This window comes from Euleptes europaea, chromosome 6, assembly GCF_029931775.1.
Source record: "Euleptes europaea isolate rEulEur1 chromosome 6, rEulEur1.hap1, whole genome shotgun sequence".
In the NCBI taxonomy this organism is placed as follows: domain Eukaryota; kingdom Metazoa; phylum Chordata; class Lepidosauria; order Squamata; family Sphaerodactylidae; genus Euleptes; species Euleptes europaea.
The window spans coordinates 35,939,031-35,964,739 of record NC_079317.1 but is presented as its reverse complement, the minus strand read 5'-3'; the positions used below and the strand labels follow the sequence as shown (position 1 = coordinate 35,964,739).

At 40.9% G+C, this 25,709-nt stretch overlaps 1 protein-coding gene across 1 annotated transcript in view; it reads left to right on the top strand.

Annotated features, from left to right (window-relative positions):
- YLPM1 (YLP motif containing 1) overlaps positions 1-23,250 on the top strand; it is a 63,889-nt gene extending 40,639 nt beyond the window's left edge. Inside the window, exons 18-20 of the mRNA XM_056852188.1 lie at positions 13,995-14,046; positions 18,862-18,992; positions 23,036-23,250. Of these exons, the coding sequence (XP_056708166.1) occupies positions 13,995-14,046; positions 18,862-18,992; positions 23,036-23,182 (330 nt within the window). The 3' untranslated portion in view covers positions 23,183-23,250. The remainder of the gene's footprint in view (positions 1-13,994; positions 14,047-18,861; positions 18,993-23,035) is intronic.
- The last annotated feature ends 2,459 nt before the right edge of the window (positions 23,251-25,709 follow it).

Below are 25,709 nucleotides of genomic sequence, written 5' to 3'. Positions count from 1 at the left end.
AGCTTTAACATTGTGGAACTCCTTGCCCCAGGATGTGGTGATGGCTGCCAACTTGGAAGGCTTTCAGAGGGAAGTGGATATGTTCGTGGAGGAGAGGGCTATCCATGGCTACTAGTCAAAATGGACACTAGTCATGATGCATACCTATTCTCCCCAGGATCAGAGGAGCACACCTGTTATATTAGGTGCTGTGGAACATAGGCAGGATAATGCTGCTGCAGTTATCTTGTTTGTGGGCTTCCTAGAGGCACCTGGTTGGCCATTGTGTGAACAGACTGCTGGACTTGATGGACCTTGGTCTGATCCAGCATGGCTTTTCTTATGTTTGTTCTAATATCATTCAAATGCTTCACAGTTTTAAAGTCCCCAACTTCTCTTCTCTGCTTCAGCAATAGCATTTTCCAGAACTTTGCTGGGTTGTATGTTTCTAGTTAGTAAGCCTTGTCTCTTGTTTTTCCAGAATAGTTTTTGGAAGGAATATATTCTGCTTTTAAAAATAACAAACATGAAAAAGACCATTGGAACATCTGCTTTTTAAATAGGATTCTAACTTGGATCAGCTGTATAGTATACGTAATGAATATGCAGTTTTTATCATGAACATCTAGGTGACATGTTATGTGAGAACACAGGGGACACTCTATGTCTAGAATCAGCGGTTTTAATTTGCGTGGGGCGTTTTTTTGCCATCGTCACAGCTGACTTATGGTGATCCCATAGGGTTTTCAAGGCAAGAGATGTTCACAGGTGGTTTGCCATTTCCTGCCTCTGCATCATGACCCTGGTATTCCTTGGAGGTCTCCCATCCAAATACTTGACAGGGTTGAGGCTGAGTGTGTATGACTGGCCCAAGGTCACCCAGCAAGTTTCCATGGTAAAGCAGGGATTTGAATCTGGGTTTCCCAGATCCTAGTCTGACACTTTAACCACTACACTATGCTGGCTATGTTTTAATTTGTAGTGCTTAAATTATTGCAAGGAAAGGCAACCGTGAAGGAACTGGAAAAGATTCTTAAATGTAAGGAAGTGTCACTGAAGACCAAGAACAAGATAATTTATACTATACTATTCCCCATTACTATGCATGGATGTGAAAGTTTACAATGAACAAAAAAGACAGTTTCCACCTGGCAGGGGAGACACCTTGATCTCGAAAGGAGGTTTTCCCAGGGTGAGGTTCATCCATTGCACTTCAGGTGTGATGACCCCTGCGATTTCCCCAAATGCAGGAAACTCAACTTTTGGGGAGGGGCCGTGGCTCAGTGGTGAAGCATCTGCTTGACATGTAGAAGGTCCCAGGTTCAATCCCCGGCATCTCCAGTTAAAGGGACTAGGCAAGTAGATGATGTGAAAGACCTCTGTCTGAGACTCTGGAGAGCCGCTGCCAGTCTGAGTAGACAATACTGACTTTGATGGACCAAGGGTCTGATTCAGTATAAGGCAGCTTCATATGTTCATATAAAGCTGACAGGAAGAAAATTGATTCATTTGAAATGTTGGGGGAGAGTTTTACAGATACTATGGACCACCAAAAAGACAAATAAGTGGGTTCTCGATGAAATCAAGTCTGAAATCTTCTTAGAAGCTAAAATGACTAAGCTGAGGTTATTGTACTTTGGTCACATCATGAGAAGACAAGACTTACCAGAAAAGACAGTAATGCTAGGAAAAGTTGAAGGCAGCAGGAAAAGAGGAAGACCCAACATGAGATGGATTGACTCAATCAAGGAAGATATCATTAATGAATAGGGTTGCCATAAGTCAGAAGGAACTTGATGACACATAACACACACACGTTATTGCATGTTAGTATACCGGTACATGTCCCTCTTCGTTTCCATTGCTAGGTTTTGGTACCAAAATGTGTTACTGGATAGGCCTACCATTGCCCAGGAGTGGGGGTTGTAACTGAGTATATAAAAAAAGGTAAAGGTCCCCTGTGCAAGCACCGGGTCATTCCTGACCCATGGGGTGACGTCACATCCCGACGTTTACTAGGCAGACTTCGTTTACAGGGTGGTTTGCTATTGCCTTCCCCAGTCATCTTCCCTTTACCCCCAGCAAGCTGGGTACTCATTTTACCGACCTCGGAACAATGGAAGGCTGATTCAACCTTGAGCCAGCTACCTGAAACCAACTTCCGTCGGGATCAAACTCAGGTCGTGAGCAGAGCTTGGACTTCAGTACTGCAGCTTACCACTCTGTGCCATAGGGCTCCTACTGAGTATATATGCACAGTGAAATGTTCCAATAACATAACACCAAAACAAGAAGAGATATTGACTGGGCATGGCATAGGAGATTTAGGATACACCTCAGAAGATGAAGATCAGATACTCAAATTCTGTTCACTTTTAAGCAGTAGGCACTAATGACTGTACGCATCCATATCCAGCATCATCAGATGGATTACAAAAAGCATGGGTTGTTTGCCTAAAAAGGACTGTTACTTCCTTCGGAGGAATGCCTATAAAGGGCTGTAACTCAAGTCTCACACACATCTCCACAGAGGCCTCCGTTGGACCTGATTAATACAAATGGTGATATAGGATGCAGCATTATTCCCACTTTGGTCCATTCCTAGGATGTGAATACTGTTGCTGTACAGCTGCTCTCTTACCAGCTGAATGAGAAAGAGAAACTGGAGATTCTTTTCTGTTCAACTGGTAGGAGATCAGTCAGGATGGGTCTCAAGACCACAGGTCCCTGCAGAGATAAGAAAAATGCTCCCAGTGAGGTCCATCTCTTCTGTCAACCCTCTCCGCTTTTTCAGATTTTCATGCCTAAAGGTTGGCTGAAATTTATGTCACTTTAGAAGTTGAACCCTCTTTTCCCCGTGTATACTTCTAAGCTCTGAAGGAATTCCTCCCCCAAAGGAATGTCAGGTTTGCAGACCATGCCTTCTGGAATTGTGTTAATCCTTTGCTGATTGCTCTTCTGCTTGCTTCACAGCAAGGCAGTTCATGAGATATCTGACCTATTTTCCCATCAAGGTATTCTTTTCCCAGAGAGAAGTTTCTGCCCCAGAATGAAGACTATGTCATTTAAATAAATAAAAATTGGAGAACAGAAATACAAGATTTTAAAAAATTAAATTAAAAAAGCCATAACAAAACCCCTTTCTCCTAGATGGAACATTAGTGTTCAGTTCCTTGTATTTTACGTTTTGTTTAGCATGCCAGCTATGCAATGAGATGTGGTGAAGCGGTGTCCTCTGTCAGCAGATTTTAAGGAATGGAAGCTACTGCCATCCTGGAGCAAGACAAGTGTGCAGCAAAAAAACAACAATTTTTTGGATCCAGATATATTGGAGCCAAAAAATATTTGTATTCCTAGTTTTTTGGATTTCAAATGCCAGTATGGTATTTAGATCTGGGTTTTTTTGTGGGCTTCTGATATTTTTGGCTCCATTATTTCCTATGGGGAATCTTTCTGGGGGGTGTTTTTAAAGGAACTGGCACCAAACTTGCAGGGAAGCTGCTGGTACTTGTCCCTTAAATAACCCCCCATTTCAAGTCCTTTGGACGAGGGGACCTATTCTGTGGGCCCTGAACAAGGTGCCCCCAGATGTGCTCCATTGTTTCCTATGGAGGGAGAAAATGCAAAAAATTAAAAACCCGTTAATCCCATAGGAACGCTATTGGAAGCAATTGCTAAGCCTAGCCAATATAAAATGCAAGAATCTGAACCTATGAAAACAAGAATCTAAGCCTATGTAAAATGTGAGAATCTTTAACTACATAAAATGCAAGAATCTTAAACCAAGTGAAACCCGAGACTCTCAATGTAAAATACAAGAATCCACGCACAAAAATCACTGAACCCAACACAAACCAATTCCAGCAAAGAACAAACTTTTCAAAAACAACAAGACCTCTTGAAACTGACAGGATCTTACCTAAAGCAGTATGGCAAGCCAATACCAAGTTCCTGGAAACACAGAAACACAGAGGGAAAAGAAAACAACAAGGAAAAAACAGTCCTGGGAGAAAACGCCGGCTCCAGATGTTCCCGGTTAATTTCAGGTGTTTTTAGGGCCCATTTTTTTGGTATCCTGGAAAAATCCCAGATATGTTTGGGAGACCCAAATATGTCCAGAAAATACCAATATGGTATTTTCCAGATATATTTTTGGGGCAGGGATATTCGAACGCACATTCTTGAAGACATGAGAGCGCAAGAAGTTCTGTTAAGCAATTGTGGTTTGCAAGCACTGCTTAAAGATGCCTGGGGGATGTGGAGGTCATCTGCTTCAGCTCCTGGGGTGGGGGAGGCCAGTGGTGGCAGCAGCCTCAGGCAGCACCCCTTTTGAGCCACCTCTGCCTGTAAGGCAAGCAGAGTCTGAATACAAAACTTCTGCTGACATTTGGTTGTGATACAGAGCAGGTGATTGTCCTTCTGTTCAATTTCCAGTTTGTTACATTTTTGCTGCCTATTGAGGTTTGAAGATCAGATGCCTCTAGCTGTAGTTCTTAAACCACTTATTCTCACGTGGCCCTGTTGAAGTCATTATTAATTGAAAGTACTTAGAAGAAATCCAGCTAACTGAATCAGTAGTTTATCTCTTAACTAGGTTGTATGCTTTTCACCCTCCCCATCAAAATCAATCTATTGTTAGGTCAGCTTCATTAGATTACTAATATTCTTCTTTTTTGTTTGTTCGAAGACAAATAGACATTTAGTGTTGCTTTTATCTTTGTATTTTGGCATATATGTGGTAACTCATGGAAAACAGGAGTCCTTTAAAGTAATTAATATATATAATATATTAATTAACGATATATATATATATATATATATATATATATATATATATATATATATATATATACACACACACACTTTATGAAAAGAGGAAGTCGATTAAATTTAGATTTGAATATTTATAGAGAGATCATAGAATGCAGAGAAGGAGAATGGTTCCTAAAGTCTAGAGAAGAACTTAAAATAAAAGATTGGTTTATGCATTATAAAGTAAAAGATATATTTAATAAAGACAAGATGGTGGGTTTTAACAAAAAAAAAGTTTGAAATAATATTGAATAAAGGAAATAAAGGTTTAATAGGAAGGATTTATAAATTATTAAGAGAAGTAAATTTGGAACAAGAAAGAATTAAATCAGTGATGGTAAAATGGATGCAGGATTTAGGATACAACATTGATTTAGAAACTTGGGAAAATCTGTGGAGAAAAGAATACAAATTTACAATCACTAATGAAATAAGAGAGGATCTATATAAAATGTTCTATAGGTGGTATTTAACACCTGTGTTGTTAAGTAAAATTAAAAAAGAGGAATCAGGTCTATGCTGGAAGTGCAAGTCTGAAAAAGTAACATTTTTGCACGCCTGGTGGTTATATACCAAAATTAAAGGTTTCTGGAGAAAGGTAGTAATAGAAACCAACAATTTGATTAATTGCACATTAAAAATAGATCCTGCTTTTTGCTTACTAGGAATCCCTAAAGGGAAAATGGAAAATTGTGATAGAGTCATAAGTCAATATAGTTTTTCAGCAGCAAGAATTACAATTGCTAAAACCTGGAAGCAAGTAAATAAACCTTCAATCAGAGACTGGAGAGAGAAATTATGGATGTATATGCGAATGGCTAAATTAACAGATTCTTTACACGGTAAAGATATGGAAGAGTTTAAAAGATCTTGGTCAAAAGCCGTCGCATATTGGGACAAACTGGCGAAAATGAATTTTACTAAAATAGTTAATGAGTTATAGAGATATTATTTCTTTTTTATATAGTATATTATTAATAATCAATAATCATAATACTGTTCAAACACTTCTCTGGAAGTCAAATATTGGTGGTGGGATATATGTATCAGGGTGGGTGGTGGGTATTAAGAGTACTTTAAATTACTGTAATTTTACTGTAACAAATATTCTAAAAAAGAAAAAAATCAATCTATTGTTAGGTCAGCTTCATTAGATTCCTAATATTCTTCTTTTTTGTTTGTTCGAAGACAAATAGACATTTAGTGTTGCTTTTATCTTTGTATTTTGGCATATATGTGGTAACTCATGGAAAACAGGAGTCCTTTAAAGTAATTAATATATATAATATATTAATTAAAGTAATAAATATATATATTTAATCACTTTCTAATGTTAAAACATTTGCTCATATACTAGTCAAAGTGTCAGGATTCTAGTCAGAACAGTATTCCAAGTCTTTGTGCAGTTGTATTGCCTGTTAAATTACTGGTATACTTATGACATTTATATATCTAATAATGACATACGACCCACATCTGCGAATACCTAAATCCGCAGATCGAGACCACACCACCTAACAGATTCCTCTGCAAACTTGGGGTACTCCCCAGATTTGCAGAAAAATCTGAAAACTTTTTAAAAATACGTTGGAGGTTTAAATTCCCCCATTAAAAAAATAGCATTGTCTGCACATGCGCAGACAACACTCTTACCTTTTGAACTGGCTGTTGCCACCGCAGGGCTCCACTCTGGGCACAGGAACGGTTCCAGGCCTCGTGGCTACAGCAACAGTGCCTGGGAGCAGATCCCAGCATCCTCCACCACGGTGGCCAGGAGCAGAGCTTAAGCTGGGTAGTGGAACCTGGAGCCATGTTGGGGAGAGATAGGATCCCCCCACCCGGGTGTGAGTCTCATGGGCCTCTCACTTGTTCATTGTAATAATGTTCAAAAGAAAATTGGGATTGACAAAGAAAGAACTGCTCAGAGTTTGTGAACTAAAACCTACTAGTAAGGCACTGTGTTTAATCCTTTTAAACAAAGATCTTGTTACAAGATTAATGTCAGATTAACATCCATATAACCCATATAACATCCATACTTTTGGTATTAGGGCCAAACATATTGCATGGAGTGCTGTGTAAATTTTCTCCATTTTTTAAGTAAAAGTAACCATCAAAGACTGAAAATAAAAACTAAAGGGAAAGGTAGGTGGAGAGTAGATTGAAAAACTGCCTGGGTAGAGGTGATTTGGAGAGGGGAAACAGCCAGAAGAAAAGAGGTGAAGCACATATTCCTCACTTGCCCTTCCGTCACTCCAGAATCCGCAGCTTCTAGCAGATTGATTTAAAACAATCAAGCCCAGTAAGTTGTCTACAAATCCGTAACATTGCTGAAGCTAAGCTGGGGCAGATTTGAGTCAGACTTGAATGGCCGATTGCTGAAATATAAAATTTTGTTTTAAGGTTGGAGGCAATTGCTTGGTGAGTTTATACAAACTTGCACTGAGTAAAATTATATGAACTCAAAAAAACAAAAATATGGAAAATATTTGCTTGCAGACTTCAAACCATTGATTTGAATGTACTGAATTGCCTAAATAGGATCAAAATATAGGTGTTAAAATTCATTTGAGACAACCTGTACGCAAAGTATGCCAGCCAGTGTTTGCATCTTGATAGGGTTTTGTTTGTTTAGAGACTTTCACCCAAATCCATTTAGGGGTAATGCGTGTTTGTCTCTAGCTGCTTGGGGCATCATGTACTACACCCCTCCTACATTCACGATTTCCCTTTCCGATTCAGGAGCTAGAGCTGTGTGTTTTAGGTCTGTTTAAAAAGCTCAAGTCATGTTAATCAACTGTTTGGTAGGACAAACGGGACAGGATTCAGTCCCAATCAGCACCAAAAAAGCTGATTGGCAGGGTTTCAGTATTGCTTTTTTCCCCAAGGCTAATGTGTGCAGCCCTGACTGCTTTACTGGTGCTGCACTGGGTCAGATCCAGGGCTTTTTTAAACTTTTAGGGTGAGTTCACATGTTACATGTTGCATTGGTAATTGTTACCCCTTAATCATAACATTTTATTTAAACTGGCAAAGGATTAAAACTGAATCTACACAAAATCCTTACGTTCACCAATATACTTGTTCTCGCTCAGAGGGAGAAGGGCATCTTCATTATGGGTGTTTCCTTTTCCTCTTATCTCGGGAGGCAGGAACCAAATATTTAAATTTTTCTGACCTCTGAGGGTAAACGCCCCCTTGTGATCAGTTCTATTTCCTGCCTTGAACGGGAGAGCAGCCTTCTAGCAGCTCTCTGCTACAGAAATAATAGAGAAACCTTAACCTTACTTATTAGACCTAAAAATATTCTTATTTTAACAAACCTAAACTTAATCTAACTAATCTACTACTCAATTCTATTTATTGTCTTAATTTTCTGCCTATTCTCCTCAGAAGGGTCTTTTCCCGCCAAAAAAAAAAAAAAAAAAAAAAATGGCTGATCGGCATCAGGACAGCTATATAGCGCCTGCCAATTTAGACCCTAGCCTGCTAGTGGCCTTACCACTACAATTAGATGAACCCTCGGACAGTCACTCTGGTGACCTGAGGACCAAAACTCAAAAGGGAAAGGCAAAAGCGGCAAGAACGGCGCAGGCAAGTACAAACAGCTTTGCTCGACCGCTAACAAGCGCGCCAAATGCCTGCTGCAAAACGCACGCTGCTCTGCCGCGCCTGAAAGACGCGACTGCCAGATCGCAACAGAAAGCGGCCGGGAGAAAACAGCGGCGGTAGCCGCTCCTCCCACACAGCATGAACGGGGGAAATGAAGGAGGCTGGCGGCTCGCCTTTTTGCCTCGCCCGCCGTGCTCCGTCCTTAGGCGGCTCGCCTATTGTTATTCAAGGATGGGAAGCAGCGGGAAGCAGCCAGGAGAACACAGCGGCTATAGCCACTTTTCCCACACTGCACAAACGGGGAAAATGAAGGAGGCTGGCGGCTCGCCTTTTTGCCTCGCAATGCTCCGTCCTCAGGCGGCTCGCCTATTATTATTCAAGGACGGGAAGCATCAACGGAGACATCGACTGCCGGTAAGGTGACTTCGCCCCCCCCCCCCCATAGATGCAGCCTGTTTTACTCCTGTAAGAGCAGAGCTCTCCGCCCTGATTAAAAACGCCTTCTCAGATGGCTTAAGGGCAGTACAACCTCCTTATCCTGCCCCATCCATACAGGGATCGTAGGGATCACACCCTCCAGCACCACAAACAGTAATCTGATTGCTAAAAGGGCAGAATATCAGCCAAAGCAGGGGAACGGCTGTGGCTCAGTGGCAGAGCGTCGGATTGGCATGCAGAGAGCCAATTCTGGTAGTAGGTGATGTGGAAGACCTCTGCCTGAGATCCTGGTGAGTCCAAGTAGTACCAAGTAGTACCAAGTAGTACCAAGTAGTACCAAGAGAGTACGTGCTGGCCAGCCTAAGCAGCGCTGAAAGCTAATTCACGGTCACAAAATTGCCAATTGGTACCCAGACTGTCTATAGTATTTAACGCAGAAGATTTCCTTCTGCATTGGCATAAAAACCTAGCTACTCTTGATCTCTCAGAGGACTCAGAGTGGGAGAAAAGACTCCAGATAGGTTTGTGCCAGCGCTTGATTATTTCTAACTCTGTTGAAAGCAGAGCGGGAGAAACCAATGGCACCCATACAATGCTCCACAGCCTCTAGGAAGCCTTTATATTTGGTTTATCGGTGATTCTAAAATTCTAAAAGTGCCTTCAGTAGAATCACCTGTCACTGCCTTCACTCCTTCATCCTTGTTACATGGTCTTGCCATGATTAGGGACCCTACAGATAGGAAGGCAGAGTTAGCAGGCATAAATGCTCAGAGGCCTTGGCACTCACTATCAAGCGCTTCTATCACATCTGCCCTAGTATACAGAGCGGCAATAATTTGGACTAGGAAGTTATATCAACTTTTTCCACAGGAAGAAAGAAACGCCTTTACAGGAGTACCCATGTTTTTTGAGAGTGGTATTCTTTCTAACTGATTCGAACTTCGATACCATGCCATATGCAGCTAGAACACTAGCCACAGCCTCAGCTGCCAGAAAGGCTCTCTGGGTACGCCCCTGGCAAGCTGAGTATATAGATCAAAATTGGTTATTATGGGCTTCCTGTATCAGGGAAAGACCTTGCTTGGAGACAGTTTGGTCCCCATATCAGTGGAGACCAAAGACAAGTTTCTACGCAAGGAATCCAAGGGATCACTCCCTCTATGTCCTTTCGTGCATACCACATACTTCAAAGATACAGACCTGATCAACCTAGAAACCACCGGCACCAGAATCGCAGCTCCTTTAGTAAAGGAGGATGATTCAATAAATCTCCAAAATCCTCCACCTTCCAGGGCAATAAAGGGGATAAACCCGACCGCCCAACCAAACAGCTGACGCCAGCCACCAGTCAGTGGAAGGCAGGCTCAGCCTATTACACCGTCAGTGGTCACCTCCCAACCAGGCCTCTGGGTCACAAACATTATCTCACAAGGCTATCAGATAGAGTTTTTCTTACACTCCTTCACATCGACTAGTAATATCTCCAACATTCCCCCCCCCAAAAAAAAAAAAAAAAAAAATCCATAGAACTTCAGAGGCCTCTTAGACATCAAGGCGATGGAGCCAGTCTCACCATTAGAGCATACATTGGGAGTCTATTCAGTATTCTTTACTGTTCCCAACAAAGGCGGCGGATGGAAAGCCATCCTAGACCTCAAGTTTCTGAACAGATTATCCCATTAAAGCGCTTCAGGATGGAGACACTAAAGTCAGTCACACAGGTCCTCAGGGAAAAGCATTTTCTTACATTCTAATACACCCGGCACATTGTTGTTTCCTTCGGTTCCCGTACAAGGGACACCTCTTCCAATTCAGGGCCTTACGATTCGGGTTATCATCGCCTCTCCTCGAGTATTCACCAAAGTTCTGGACACACCAGTCACATCTCTGCGCGAGGAGGGCGTGAGAATGCACCCTTCTCAGACGACATTCTGATTTGCGCAAGCTCAAACTAGCAGAGCATAGATCATTCAGAGAGAGTTCTGAAGAGGTTAACAGAACACGGGTCATAATCAACTTCAGAAAGACCCACTTAGTTCCATCCCAACGATTGAGAGAGATGGGGGATGGACATAGACACACTGACAAACTCCTTATACCTTCCAGTGGACAAAAATCCACAACATTTCATCTCTAGCAAAGAAAGCGATTAATTCCCGGTCGCCTTCTCTAATGTCCCTGACCAAACTGAAGGGTCACATGTCTGCATGCATTCCCGCAGTTCAAGGGGCACGCTTACGAGCAAGACCTCTTCAATGGTTCTTAAGGCCGTACCAAAGAGACATACCAAGGAAGAAGTGACAGAAATCTCATCCTGACCGATGAAGTCAGATCAAGACTAGTATGATGGTTTCAGTCTCAGAATTTGACGAAAGGAAGTTGGTATCTCCGTCCAACACCAATTCAAATCTTCACGGACACGTGTCTATCAGGTTGGGAAGCCACACTCAAGGGACAATGGCTCAAGCAACATGGACTATCAAGAACAGAATCTTCACATCAGTGCCCTAGAAATCAGGACGATCCTCAGAAGCGACTACATTTTTCCTTGGGCCGAGTCCAACCTCTCATCAAAATCAGCAGAACATATTCAGGGCACAGTCAACATACAAGCAGACTGGCTCAGCAGACAGGACATCAGTGAGGCAGAATGGTCTCTACATCCAGAGGTCTTTCAACTTATTACTCAGAGATTCGGCACGCCACAGATTCATCTGTTTGCATCCAGCATCATCCACCAGCTGCCAAGGTACTATTCCATGTACCGTCAACAGGGGGCGGAACAAATGGACCTCTTAATGTCACCAGGGCCACACGACCTACTGTACGGGTTTCCCCCCTCCCTCCAAGGGTATTGAGAAAGGTACGACTTCAAAAAGCATCAGTCAGATTCATAGCTCCATATTGGCTGCGACGACCGTGGTTCCCATCTATAATTCAGATGTCCATACAGAACCATTGGAGACTTCCAGACAGACAAGATCTCCCTCTACAAGACCCAATATGCCATCCCAATCCAGGGTGGTACAAACTGACCGCATGGGCACTGAAAGGAGATGACTTATAGCCCTAGGTTATAGCCCGGTGGCCGTCACTACCATATTGACAACAAGGAAGCCATCAGGAGGGACAGAGCTTAGGGCTAGCTACCTGCACTCTACAAAGGCAACTGGCATCTATAGCTACTATAGTACCCAAGGTATCTGGATACCGCTTAACCAAACACCATCACATAAAAGCCTTTTTAAGGGGCGTCAGTTATTTAGCTCCTCCTGTTAGACACAGGTTCACAACTAGAGCCTGCACACAGCTTTGACAGCACTCACACAACTACCATTTGAACCAATCACTGAGATAGGACAAAATGTAGCTGCAAGTTTCACAGGGAGCAGGACATAGTGCTTACATCTTCTGCACTAGCCCCAAGAATCCTAAGGAGAAGGCCTGGCACTAGCTAGACCTAAGAAGGGCACTACCTGTTTACATTTATCTTACTAAAATTATTAGGAACTCTGACTCCTTATTCGTTCATATCTCACCACCTGACAAGGGCAAGCATATGTCCAAGGCATCCATTAGTAGGACCATCACCTTATACATAACACAGGCTTATAGAATAAGTAACCTACCTGCTCCTGCGGGCGTTACTGCCCACTTGGGAAGAAGTGCGGCTACTTCAGCAGCCTTCGACTGCCGTGCTTTATGGAAGAGATATGTAAGGCTGCAACTTGGTCCTCAGTGTCCACATTTGTGAGACACTACAAATTAGATCTATACTTGTCAGCAGATGCCGCCTTAGGCAGACGAGTACTGCAAAGTATACTTCAGGACGTCTAACCCTCCCAAGGGCGGGGGACAGCTCTTGTATGTCCCATAATGAAGATGCCCTTCTCCCTCTGAGCGAGAAAGAGCCTTGGCTACTTACCGTGAAGGCTTCTTCTGCTCAGAGGGACGAAGGGCATCTTGCCCGCCCAGACGTCAGTAAAATATAAATAAATAAAACAAATAAAATAAAATTACAGGTAATCATGGTTACATCTAACTTCCAGTTGACATTCAATTCAAATTTGTTGGTTCATGACTTATAGTTATCCTAAAGGTTCATCGTTAATGTTTATTAGGAACTTATTTCTTTTTTTTATATATATAAATTTTATTAGGTTTTATACTAGAAGTTTTCCATTACATTGAACAACATCTATAGCAATATCAAATTTCAATTCTAACTTAAAGTTGTTATAGTTCCATATCATATAATAAAAAAAGAAAAAAGAAAAATGGAAAAGTTTTTAGACTTCCCCTTCACCTCTATCTGCCTCTTAATAAAAAGTTTATTAGGAACTTATTTCTTGTATAGAATTATAACTAACATGTTTCTTCAGTCTATCTTAAATATATAAGGCTCGGAAAGTCTTTAACTGATCACAAGGGGGCGTTTACCCTCAGAGGTCAGAAAAATTTAAATATTTGGTTCCTGCCTCCCGAGATAAGAGGAAAAGGAAACACCCATAATGAAGATGCCCTTCGTCCCTCTGAGCAGAAGAAGCCTTCACGGTAAGTAGCCAAGGCTCTTTTTGTGCACACTGAGTTTTTAAGTTTCTTTAACACAAGTATCTAGTGAAGTCTGACTATGACTTACAATGATATATACTAATGAAGAGGATCTCCACCGCAGAACAATTATTTGCAGCTGTATTTGGGGAAAATATTCTGGGCAGGATTCAAAGAACAACTACTTACACCCCCCACCTTCGGGAATTCTCTTCCTACTACAGCTCCCCTGTCCCATTCCACAACCACTTTAAAAAGTTGGGGCTCTCCAGCATAGCATGTGGAATTACAGTTGTGGAGCTTGGAATCTGGAGAGCCCTAGTCCACCGCCTATAGAAATACTTTGGCATGTACAAGATCATGCATTTTGAGGAATACGACAGTTTTACATGTGTGTACTATTGTTGCATAGAAAATGCTTCAAGAGCTCTTTGTTATTGTCTTGCACTAGGTGCCAAGTGAATGTATGAAAGTTTACAATGTATCTTTTCTTTCATTTCACAATTCAAAAGGAAATGTTTGCAGTGTTGTGCTGTTGTGATGTGACATGTCTGAGTATCTCTTTTGCTAATCCTTCGAGCTTCTCTCTGTATATGATTTAGGGTTACATTCCGAAAAGCAAATGGGAGATGGATACTTCTGAAGCAAAACTAGGTGGGTATTTCATTACTTTAACAAAAAAATAATCAGATAAAAGTATTTGCACAGCTTTCATTTTCTCTCTGAAAGAGAACTATCTGTGCCTCAGGTAAAATGATATTAAATTAATTGGTTTTTGATATATATGATATACCTCTGAGAAATGTAGCACATACTTTCTGTCTTCTTCAGTAACAAGGTTACAAATAATCAAATGCTTTTAAGTTGTAGCTTTTTATATGGCTTGTGTGGTGCAATTATTTCTATACTGGTATTCAAATAAATGTGTTGTGGCCAAAAAGGAAGCCTTTGCAGTGTGTTAATGATCGCTGCAGAGTTTGAAGAAGAAGATGCCATTGAGTTGCTGCTGACTTACGGTTACCCCATTCCTAGGGCATTCCAGGCAAGAGAGGAGCAGAGGTCGTTTGCCATTGCCTTCCTCAGTCTTCCTTGGTGGTCTCCCATATCCAAGTACTGGGCGTGGCCAACCCTGCTAGCTTCCAAGTTCGGACAAGCTCAGGCTAAGCTGAGCTATTTGTGCTGCTGCAGAGTTCGCAAAGTCAACATAATTAATATGTATTACCGTCCAATACATACTCATTAAATGCTTAATGATCATTTTACATCCATTGTTCAGCATTATGCCTTGTTTTGTTATGGTTAGGGGTAACAAGTGACCATCTTTTTTAACACTAATATTATTAGCTCCTTTTTTAAGCAAAATGTCCTTAGCAGGAATCTGGAAAATTCAATGCATGCAATAATGCTGAACAATAGTGCTTGTATTGCTGCCAGAGCATTTCCATGATTCTTCAATTTCTGTTATCATATACTGATTTAAATCAGAGATACATGTATTTCTGTATTGGATCTAAGAGTGCTCAGTCTCCTTACATGTTCTTTCACATTCTTGGAGTTGAATATATTTGAAGCACATTGGCACAAAGATGGATTCTTTGAGCATCCTAATTGCTGCTCCTATATTTATATATGAAAATTATTACTTTGGGTTGCATTTATTTAACAGTCTAGCTGGTTGACTGTGCAGAAGCTCTCGGACGAATTACTCTGAATATTGGTACTTGACACTGAATTCTGTTTACATGCCCTAACGGTTTAGGGTGCAGTAAGAGAAACTCGCTTTAATTATTGCTGGGACCATTTGCACAGAACAGCTTTTGTCAGTCCTTGACACCTTTTCTGTTGTGTTCTGTTGATGGGCTGTTGACACTGCAGAGGAATATCATGACTTCTGGAAACCTGTATCAAGTCCAATTAAAAGGAACTGCAGGGGGGGGGGGATCCTCCACAACCCTACCCTACATGTGCATTCATAGGATTGACATCTTAGCTGTGTCTTTAAGCTGGTTGCTTAAGGCCATGATTTTGTTATATTTGCATGTAATAAAACAGTATTTTAATGGGAATGTGAATAGTTATATAACTATCATATATAAATTCACACAAAAACACCCTTACCATGCAATGTTGTTGCTTTCTCATGCAGCAGTTTTTATATCTAAATGCAAAAGCCAAGAATCTGAGAGTTCAGTCACATAATTTTACCCTGCAGTCAACCTGGACACATCATATGATCTTCCTATTACACATATTCTGTGTGATCATTTCAGCGTCCTAGTTGGTTCCACATGCTTTCAGTTTTCTAGGATGCCTAAACATCCAGGGACTCTGTGCTGGTGGCCATGGTTGCTGATGTTCTCTCTGGAAGAGAGAGATTTGATCATCACTTCATGAGAAATGAATACATCCAAATATGCAGAAATATGACAGATGGTGAGGCTACACTCTCTGCTGCTTCCTGTGTGGATGAAGCAAAGAGTTAACTTGGAAAAAATGCTTCCTTTACTCTGTGACCGAGGATTCCTGTGATTCCCAGCTACAGAACTGGAGCAAATTATATGGAATAGTGGGCTGCATTGGAGCCCAAATGACACTGCAAATGACATGTAGGTAAGTGTCTGTGAATCTGTGACTGGCTTCATTCACTCGGAGTAGTGGTGTGGCTTGTTTTCATATGATTGCTATGAACATACAATAGTCTTCTGAAATTATTAGTATGTGAATTGAGCCTGAGTAGTAACGTTTTTACAATAAGGAAGAATTCTTTAGAGACAAAATCACTAGTGCTAACAAGTGGTATTATTCACCTTCTAAAGTAAACCTGAAGCTTAAATTATGTTTGAATGTAGTGAACTGAGCCAGCTGTCCAGAGTCTTGCTCTGTGGATGCTCTCTGATCAGTTAGTAAAATGCTGCTCTGTATTACATTCCTGATTCATAGAAGTAAATAAGCCGTTGAACTTTTGGTGGTGATTTTTACCTGTAACTTAACAGAAGAACCAGGAGTCCTTGCTATACTGGTGATTAATTTTTCTGAATACTGTGCACCTGCAGACTTCTTACATAGCTTGTTTGCAAATAAATCAGTGTGTCTAGTTTTGTTTTGTTTTTACGGCTTCTGTGTTGCCGTGAGTCTATCTGTGACATTCATTCTTGAAATAAGTGCTTTCCTGCATTTGTTTCAAAGGTTTTTCAAACCTCATGGAAACAAACTGATTCCATTAGAGATAAGATGTTTCTGCCACTCAGTAGCTTCATAAGAATTATGTCTGTGTGAAATGGCTGTTTATTCTGGGAGCTGTTTGCATTATAAGCTGTTCTTTGGTCCCTTTCTAATAATTGAGGTGAGTATCCATCACATTTTGCAGGATTTTAAGATGATCACAACTCATTTTTAATAACTTAGTGAGGAAGGAATGAAACTTGGGTACAGCCCGAGAAATCAGAGCATAATATTATAAAGTAGTTTGCTGAACAGATCTTCTGCTTAGTACTTAGCTCACCCTTTTCTTTCATCCAAGCATTACACAATCCACATACACTATTAAATGCTCCTGTGCTGGCGATGTTAATATACTTGTGATCTCAGCTATGTACTATTAGTTGAAGCTCTTATTGAGAATAATCTGATGCTTGATCTGGGATCCAAAGAACCCTGTGCACAACAAAGCTTTTGTTACCTTACCACTCCTGTTGCCCCTTGTACACATCTTACTCCCTCAACACCACCATGTGCGCCTTGAAGGTCAGGAGGACATTTGGCATTGTGAATAGGCTGGAGATGGAATGGGAAATGAATCTGTTAATGAAATTTCTTTTTGTTCTGTATCAGGCTATTTTGATCCTATTTCTAGTTGTTTGGAGAGTTCCACAAGGCCTATATCTTGTGGAGACAGCGTGGTGTAGTGGTTAAAAGCGGTGGACTCTAATCTGGAGAACCGGGTTTGATTCCCCACTCCTCCCCATGAGCGGCAGACTCTAGTCTGGTGAACCGGATTGGTTTCCCCAGTCCTCCACATAAAGCCTGCTAGGTGACCTTGGGCTAGTCACAGTTCTCTCAGAATTCTCAGCCTCACCTACCTCACAAGGTGTCTGCTGTGGGGAGGGGAAGGGAAGATTATCGTAAGCCGCTTTGAGACTCCTTAAAGGTAGAGAAAAGCGGAGTATAAAAACCAACTCTTATTCTGCCTATATTTTTGTAACATGCCTCTTATGTTCTTAAATGTACCTATATGTTTCTCTCTTGAGGTCATTTACATATAAACTGGTACTGTTCATAATTTAAGCTCTTTAATAGAAAATGGCTTATGAAGCTAACTTGTGCTCAGTTCCAAAATTGTTTTTGGTTAATTCCCATATCTGGGTATTGACAAATGGCATCTTTCTGTGGAGCTGAAAATGCCACTTTTGATCAGAGTATCATTGGTGATATTTTGCTTATACTTGTAAAAATACAATTAAAATTAGCTGTTTACAATAGCAGCTATAGATAATTTAACACAAATCATAATTATGAATAAATGTAATTGACAATTCATGTGCCATGTTTGCAGCTGTGAATGGGTATTACTGTGAAATTATAAACTCTGCTTCAAAATACATCAATCTCCATTGTCCTTTGATGTTAAATTTCATGTAGCTCCTGCGCTTCTGTTTTGCTATATTACAAAATGAAATTTTATGCAGTATGGCAAATTGCAGCATTATGTTTATGATTTGTGGGTCCTTCTTACAAATAGGAAGGAGACAATATCTGCAAATCTTTAACTATCTGTGGTAGCCGTTTAGTCTACACATAACCCTGAAATGCAATGTTTTGCTTTTAAACATGGAGCAATGATAAAAGCCATGTAATGTTTTGATACAGTCTGCCACCTAATGTTTTATTCAAACTCTTATAAATTATGCATATAGAAAGTTTTTGTAGATCACAAAGTCAGTTTCACAAATTCACATCAGTTCACATGTCATAATAGGAACCTTCTTTGTAATAACATTTGAAGTCTATTGTAAAGGGGAAAGTGACAACAGTGGAATGACAGATCAGCCATATTAGTTCAACCAAAGAAAGAAAATGGCAAACTGTGGATGTTATTCTGCACTACAATCAGAGTTAACCTAATGCAAGGCATGAAACATTTCTTTTGACCATTAAACTTCTTGTAACCGAAGTGCTCGTTTTCAGAACATGTTCAAGTACCTCTACAGTCTACGGACTCTGCCGGATCATCCGAGACACATTTCTCCCTTCTACATACATATAATCATATATTACAGGCACAAGGTTGATTCAAAAAGATGGTGATGGGTTTATCTACTTAAGAGATACTTCAGCGCTCCCGAAGATACCCAGGAATTTGCAGATTATGCTGCTATAAGATACCATCATTCTCTCCTGAGAGCATCTTGTTTGTGTTGGGCATTACACAAGTTTTCTTCTTTAACCCTAAGGCTGTGTGTTTGTTCTCAGACAAATTGGATGGGCTGCGAACTGGTGCTAAGCGGAAACGTGATTGGGAGGCAATTGCCAGCAGAATGGAAGATTATCTTCAGCTTCCAGATGACTATGATACCCGTGCTTCTGAACCTGGAAAGAAGAGGGTAATAAATGTCATTTTGGATTTAAAAGTTTCAGGGAGACTGGCTTCAGAAGCATTTCACAGGGCAGCAGCTGTCCAATTCATCTGTAAAGTCAATGCATTAACTTCATTGTTCATTGAGTTTCCATTTGTCTTAACAAAACATTTGCAGAAGCATGGTCTCCAGTCATGAGTGTGTGGTAGATGAGATCAAAGGGGGGAGAAGCAAGGCTTAATAGTATGGTTGTCATGGTAAAGCAGGAGATATTGTTTGTCAAGAGAATGAAAAGGACAATAACAATGAAAAGGACAATAACAAATCAGTATATAATTGAGGGAAATGGGATGCATGCGGGCTGAGGACACTATGAATGTCTTCTAAATATAAGTTTCCAAAGAACACCAATTTCATTCAATTTTTGTTTCAAAATATTGTTTCCTTCCACTCTTACTCTGATTCATTTAATACATGTTTGTAGTCATTGGTCTTCTGGGGGAATAACACATTGTTGATGCCAAGGCAGCCAACAGCAAGACTTTTACCCTGCTTGAACCCTGATTGCAAGTAGTTGCACATTGTTAAATTGAGGCTGAATGTGGATGCGGACGTGCATCCCGCTGACAGCAATACAGGGCAGATGTAAGATGTTCAGTAAGAATCATATCCAAACATACTTCCCCATCCACATCCTGCTCTAAGTTGTCAACTAAGTCTGTGAGTGCATCGGAGTCAGGGCTCATTGACCCAGTTGTCTCAGCACAGGAATGTATTCCCTCTCCTCAGCGTCACACTCTTCTGTTGTACTTTGCAAAGGGATGTGAAAAATCCGTATACAGGAAGCGCATCCCCCCCCCTTTATTACACTTTCCGGTGGCAAACTTTGAGTAAATGTGTTCAGCGCATCTTTTTGCTCATTGCTGCCCGAGTTCTTTTATCTCAGTTCAGGGGCAGGTAGGTAGATGCACGTTGGCATCCCCACAGCATGCACACCCTGACCTGGGTCTTACAGATCATAGGGTCTGTGGATACCCAGATGCGTGTTTGCTGTGTGTTTCCCCAGAAGGGAGAGACACTTCTGTTGAACAGATCTATATTTTATTGACTACTGAGTGGATAGAAGAGGCAGATATATATGGCAGTCAATAACGGCAACTAATAAAGCAAAAAAGACACTTTGAAACTGTTGTGTAAGGAGTATCCAAATTACGTAGCTGTCTTCCATCTGTGGCTAGTCCCAGAGGTGTCCCATCCAAGGGGAGGTGTGAGTGTGGTTCTGGTTCAGAGTGTGGTTCTGGTTCATTCTCTCTGGTTCAGAGAGAACCAGAGTGGATGAAGAAGTCATAGGAAGGTAAGAGGGAGGAAGTGAGAGCATCAGGGTGGAGTGAGGAGTCAGTAGGGAGTGGTCAGATGGACAAGGAGGGAAGAATCAGTTGACAATCAGAGCTGAGGGGCTGGGCAGGGCACGAGACAGCAAAAGTGAACAGGGAGCGTGGAAGCACCGGCAGTGTGTACCAGGAGGGGAATGGGTCAGTGGCTGTGGAAGGAGAGTTCATCAAGAACTGAAGCAGGGTACCAGCACTGATCTGGAGTGAGTAGCATGGGGGGCTTGGATAGTCAGAGTCAGAAGGATACAAGTCAGGTGACCGAGGAGGATCTGAGGCCAGGGCAGTATTGGGAAGTTGTTGGGGTAGAGAAGAGCATACGAGCAGGCGAGGGGGGCAGCTGAGTGAAGTACAGAGTGTGGAAGTAAGAGGAGGGAGATTAGGGCTTACTCTTGTCCTGAAGTACATGCATTGTTTTGGTGGCAGTGGTGAGTGAGGAGGAAAGGTGAAGGAACCTAAACTGAAGCTGATTAGACCTTGAATTTCTTATCCCATTTTCTGCTGCCGGGGGTGTGTGTGTAACAATTTTGCAGGATCAACTGTTACCTCACTGGAGGATGTTCTGAGGGAGTTTTAATTTTGACAGGGGGTGGGACATGAGATGGCTTTTTTATTATTCAGATTTCCATATGGAAAACTAAATAACCTTTGGGCCTGTATTAAGAATGAGACTCCCTCTTGTTTTTAGGCTCTAGGCTTTTGGGGGAAGGGTTGTCTGTGCTATTTTTTCCTATATCCTATGGTATCATATGGGCCCAAGAGTCTTCTGGGGTAGCAATACCATCTGATCTACATAGTTTATACTGGTAAATAATGCAGAAGGGGGGTAAGGGGCCTTAAAGAGTTATGGATTGAGAGCTGGCTGAAAAATAGGAAGCAGAGAGTAGGAATCAGTAGTCAGTTCTCACAATGGAAGGATGTGAGCAGTGGGGTCCCCGTTCTTTTCAACCTGTTCATCAGTGACCTGGAGTTGGGGGTGAACAGCGAAGTGGCCAAGTTTGCAGATTACACCAAATTATTTAGAGTGGTTAAAACAAAATTGGACTGTGAGGAGCTCTAAAAGGATCTCTACAAACTGGAAGAATGGGCATTAAAATGGCAAATGAAATTCAATGTGAGCAAATGTAAAGTGATGCATGTTGGGGCAAAAAATCCCGCCTTCACATATACACTGATGGGATCTGTGCTGGCAGATCTGTGCAGTGACAGACCTAAAAAGGGATTTTGGGGTGGTAGTGGATCGCTTGATCCACCCAGTCAACCCAGTGTGCAGCTGCTGTAAAAAAGGCAACTTCCATGCTGGCCATAATTAGACGAGGAATAGAGAATAAATCTGCCTTTGTACAAATCTATGGTGAGACCACACTTGGAATACTGTGTACAGTTCTGGTTTGTGGGCTTCCTAGAGGCACTTGGTTGGCCACTGTGGGAACAGATTGCTGGACTTGATGGACCTTTGTCTGATCCATCATGGCTCTTCTTATGTTCTTACGGTAATCATTAGACTAGTGAAATTTTATGCATTCCCTACACTCAGGTGCCAGACCTGCAAGAGCTTTGCTGGAATCCAAGAGAACTAAGCTTGAGACTAAACTACCAGAGATGTAGTCTCAATGAACCACTGGCTTGATTTACTATATGCCAACTCCATACATACCACATAAGCACACATGTGTACAAATGACAAACGGTGAAACACATTATGAGCTGCCTTGGAGTGTCTCAGGAGAGAGCTTCAATAATCAAACAGGAAGGAACAAAAACATTGTACAGCCTCTTCATATGTTCAGAAAAGAAGTCAAATCTTTTGCTTCTTAGGTGGCGCACATGTCCTTTCAGTTTCTTTCAAAAAACATGCAAAGGAGGAACTTGGAACAGCTCCTCTAGGACCAGATTCGTGATTTCCTAACATGGGAGGAACCAGCACGATTCCTTGAACACGAGATTATGCACTTTCCCCATTCACATATTACTCAGAAATGCAAAAACCAAAGCCACAAGTCTGCTTTTTGTTACTTCTTGTAGGAAGTTTAGTAAAGAGGACACTTGTATGAAAAAAATTGTGTTGTGTGCTGTAACCTGCGCTCTGTGTGCTAGTTCATCTGACTGGCAAATTGGTTGTTACATGATATGGCGCCCACTAGTGAATTATAGAATTGCATGTTCATCTTTGTGTCTTCTGTACAGTCCCACATTGGTACTGCACATACAGAGGTCAAATGTGTGCCTTACAGAAGACTGCTTGATGAATGACAGTTGCAGGTACGCGCGATCCTGTTTCCTTGCCCGCAAAAGTATACAAGATTATTTTTTCTTAAGTGGAACCATCCATTCTTTCATTATGGAGGCAAGACAAGAAGGCTCTGTTGTTGTCTTGTACTTTTTCTCTTATAGGCAAAATCTTCATTGGTATGTTTAGAAACAGGAATACATTCAAAGTTAGTGTGGCCGCCTATAAAATAAGAGAACTGGAAGTGGGTAAGGCTTAAGCTTTGCCTGTTTCTCAGTCTGTATAAAGTGGCTCTGCGGGCACTCAGTTTTCAGGTACTCAGCTGATTGGGGGTGGGGGTGTCAGTGCTTTTTCTGCATCGATCTTTGCCAGATGCAAAACTATATCAGGGTGAAAAATGTCTCACTCCTTTTTTTCTGAAGTGAGTATCATCCTGACACTGTTCTTTGTAGGTGAGGTGGGCAGACCTCGAAGAGAAGAAGGATGCAGACAGAAAAAGGGCCATTGGTTTTGTTGTCGGACAGACAGATTGGGAGAAAATCACTGATGAAAGTGGTCATCTTGCTGAAAGAGCCCTCAATCGCACCAAATATATCTGATACGATTGTTTCATGGGATTTTTTTCCTACCTTTTAAGGTAAGTGTTAAGCCTCTTTTGTCTTTAATGTGGGAGGGAGGATTGAGAATGTGCCAAAGCATGTACAGAGGGAAGAATTCTCTAGATACTAGCTTGGATCCAGCAGTGTGCAAATGGAACCATAAACACATAGACACAGCACAGTTCTGCTTTTGCAATACCTTGTGCAACACCGAGTACTTCCCCATGTATATTATAATGGCCAGAAATTGGTTGTACAAGATCTTGACAAAGTGGAAACACAAGTGGAGATCCAAGACGTTTGACCTGTCAGTCATAAATGTTTGTTGATGTCTAATTTCCGATGTGATAACTGGAGGAAATTGAATGCCAAAGACATTCAGTTATAAACTTCATAAGGAAGGTGACTGTCAACAGTGGTTATTTCTCTCACTGGGTACTGATTGATTCTCTTTAACCATTTTCTTTTCTCTGCAGGCCATTTACTTTGATGAGAACTGAACGTGAGGTGGCGTTCCCCCATCCTGGGCGTTGTGGGGTTTCTTTTTTTAGAAACTTTTTATTTTGTTGTGTTCTTTGAAATTTTGACTAGTGATGTCCAGCAGCCCCCAGGTTACATGGAATCCCATGGCACCTAAATGTGAAAGAAGGTTTTTGTGTTAAGATAGTAGTTTTAGTTTTTATGCTTGCAGTAGAATGGAAAGATTAGGCCAAGGATATTTCCACTGCTATATTTGTCACAGAATATCTGCATTTACCATTGCATTGTTGCTTTGTGGCTGTTATTTTATACTGTACAAACTTTGTAGTTTATTGTACTGCAACATGGAACAATAAACTTTCACTATGAACCCAGTGAATGATGTAGTCGGCCATATATGATATGGATTGTTGTGTGTGTGTTTATCTTTAAAATATGGGCTCCATCTCTTGAAAGAATGTCAGAAACAAATATAGCCAAAGACTTATGAATGACCGACTCAATGATGATCCAGAAATTGTTTTTGGGCATTAACGAGTCATGTTATTTTATAATTCTTCTCTAAAGGATTTTTACTCTTCATACAAAATTACTTTTTAGACAAAAATTAGGCTTGCGTTCAGACATCAGAGAGCATTGGTATAGAAACTGAAAGACACCTCTGTTGTCCCAAGGAGAAGAAGGTTATTATCTATCTCCTACAGAATGGCTGAATGACTTCATATACTGGATTCTCTCTGTCATAAGACATACACAGCTTCACATGTTTACTAATGAACAAACTAAATTGTTTGTCTCCTTCCGGATTTCCCATCAAGTGGTTAGTATTGTGAATTATGTGCATGGCAAAGGTACCGCTGTGTGAATGAGATCATTTCAGTTGGTAAAACATTTGAAATTGTTGTCTTTGTACTAAAATGAAAAAGCTTGAAAGTTGCTTCAGCAACTCTTGCTAGCCCATCTGCATAGCTGATTGCCTTGCAAATGTTTTCGGTTCATGAGTGCATCAGAACTGATCAAGGCATTTTTCTACATTGAAGGACCGCCGCTGTTAAGTAGCTGATGTGAATAGTTTAGTATTGGTAATGTCGCGGTTCAATGCGTTTCAGTGCCCATGCTCTTAGAATGGACCCCTTCCTCAGAAGAGATGCGTTATCTTATTCAGCAAGGCACGTACTAGGCAGGAATCACTACTTCTTACCGGAGTAAGCTTTCTTGTGAGATGCGTCAATGAATTTATAAGATGAAGCATAAAAGTATATGATGTTTATTGTATATAATGTATATATGCATTTAAATGTTACATTAGTTCAGACATTATAAGTCTTGAACTCATTCATGTACTTGTTTACTTGTTTATCATGCACTTGTTTATTTGACATTTTCCACACTGATTAATTATGTATAATTTGAAAGCTATTCCCCGTATGAATGATCAAATACTTGAATACAATGCAGACTGTTTAAAAGACCAAAAAACTTATTTATATGTATATTTTCCAATTATGTGGTAGTATTGGTAAGCTATTTTTGGACCCACATCAGCTAATAAGAGCTGTTAATTGCAAGGAGCTAGGAAGCTGGACTCTTTTGTGACCTTGTCAGTATCAGGAATTGCACACTTACTTTACTAAACGAAACCCACCATTTGATGAGAATAATGCAATGTATCTTTCAGGCACATTCTCAAAAGCATATCTTGCTTTAATGCTTTATAGATGATCATTTTTATTGTCATTTTTATGGTTGATTTTATCCAGTTATGCATCTTTTATCTGAATTAGCCTTATTCTACAGTTTCCCCTTCTTTCCCTTCCAGAAGGGGACAAGAGTTGCTTCTACCATTATACTTTGCAGAATGATATGGCTTGCTGCTCTTGTATTAAGTGAAGCATAAAAGGAAAGACCTTTGGTGATCTTGTAAAAAAAAAGTGTTCTTCCAAACAGCACTTGTGTGTGTGGCTAAAGAAGCATGAATGAAAACTGACGAAAGGATATGATTTGGGGCAAAACGACAACATGGATTTAATTATAAAGACATTCTGTT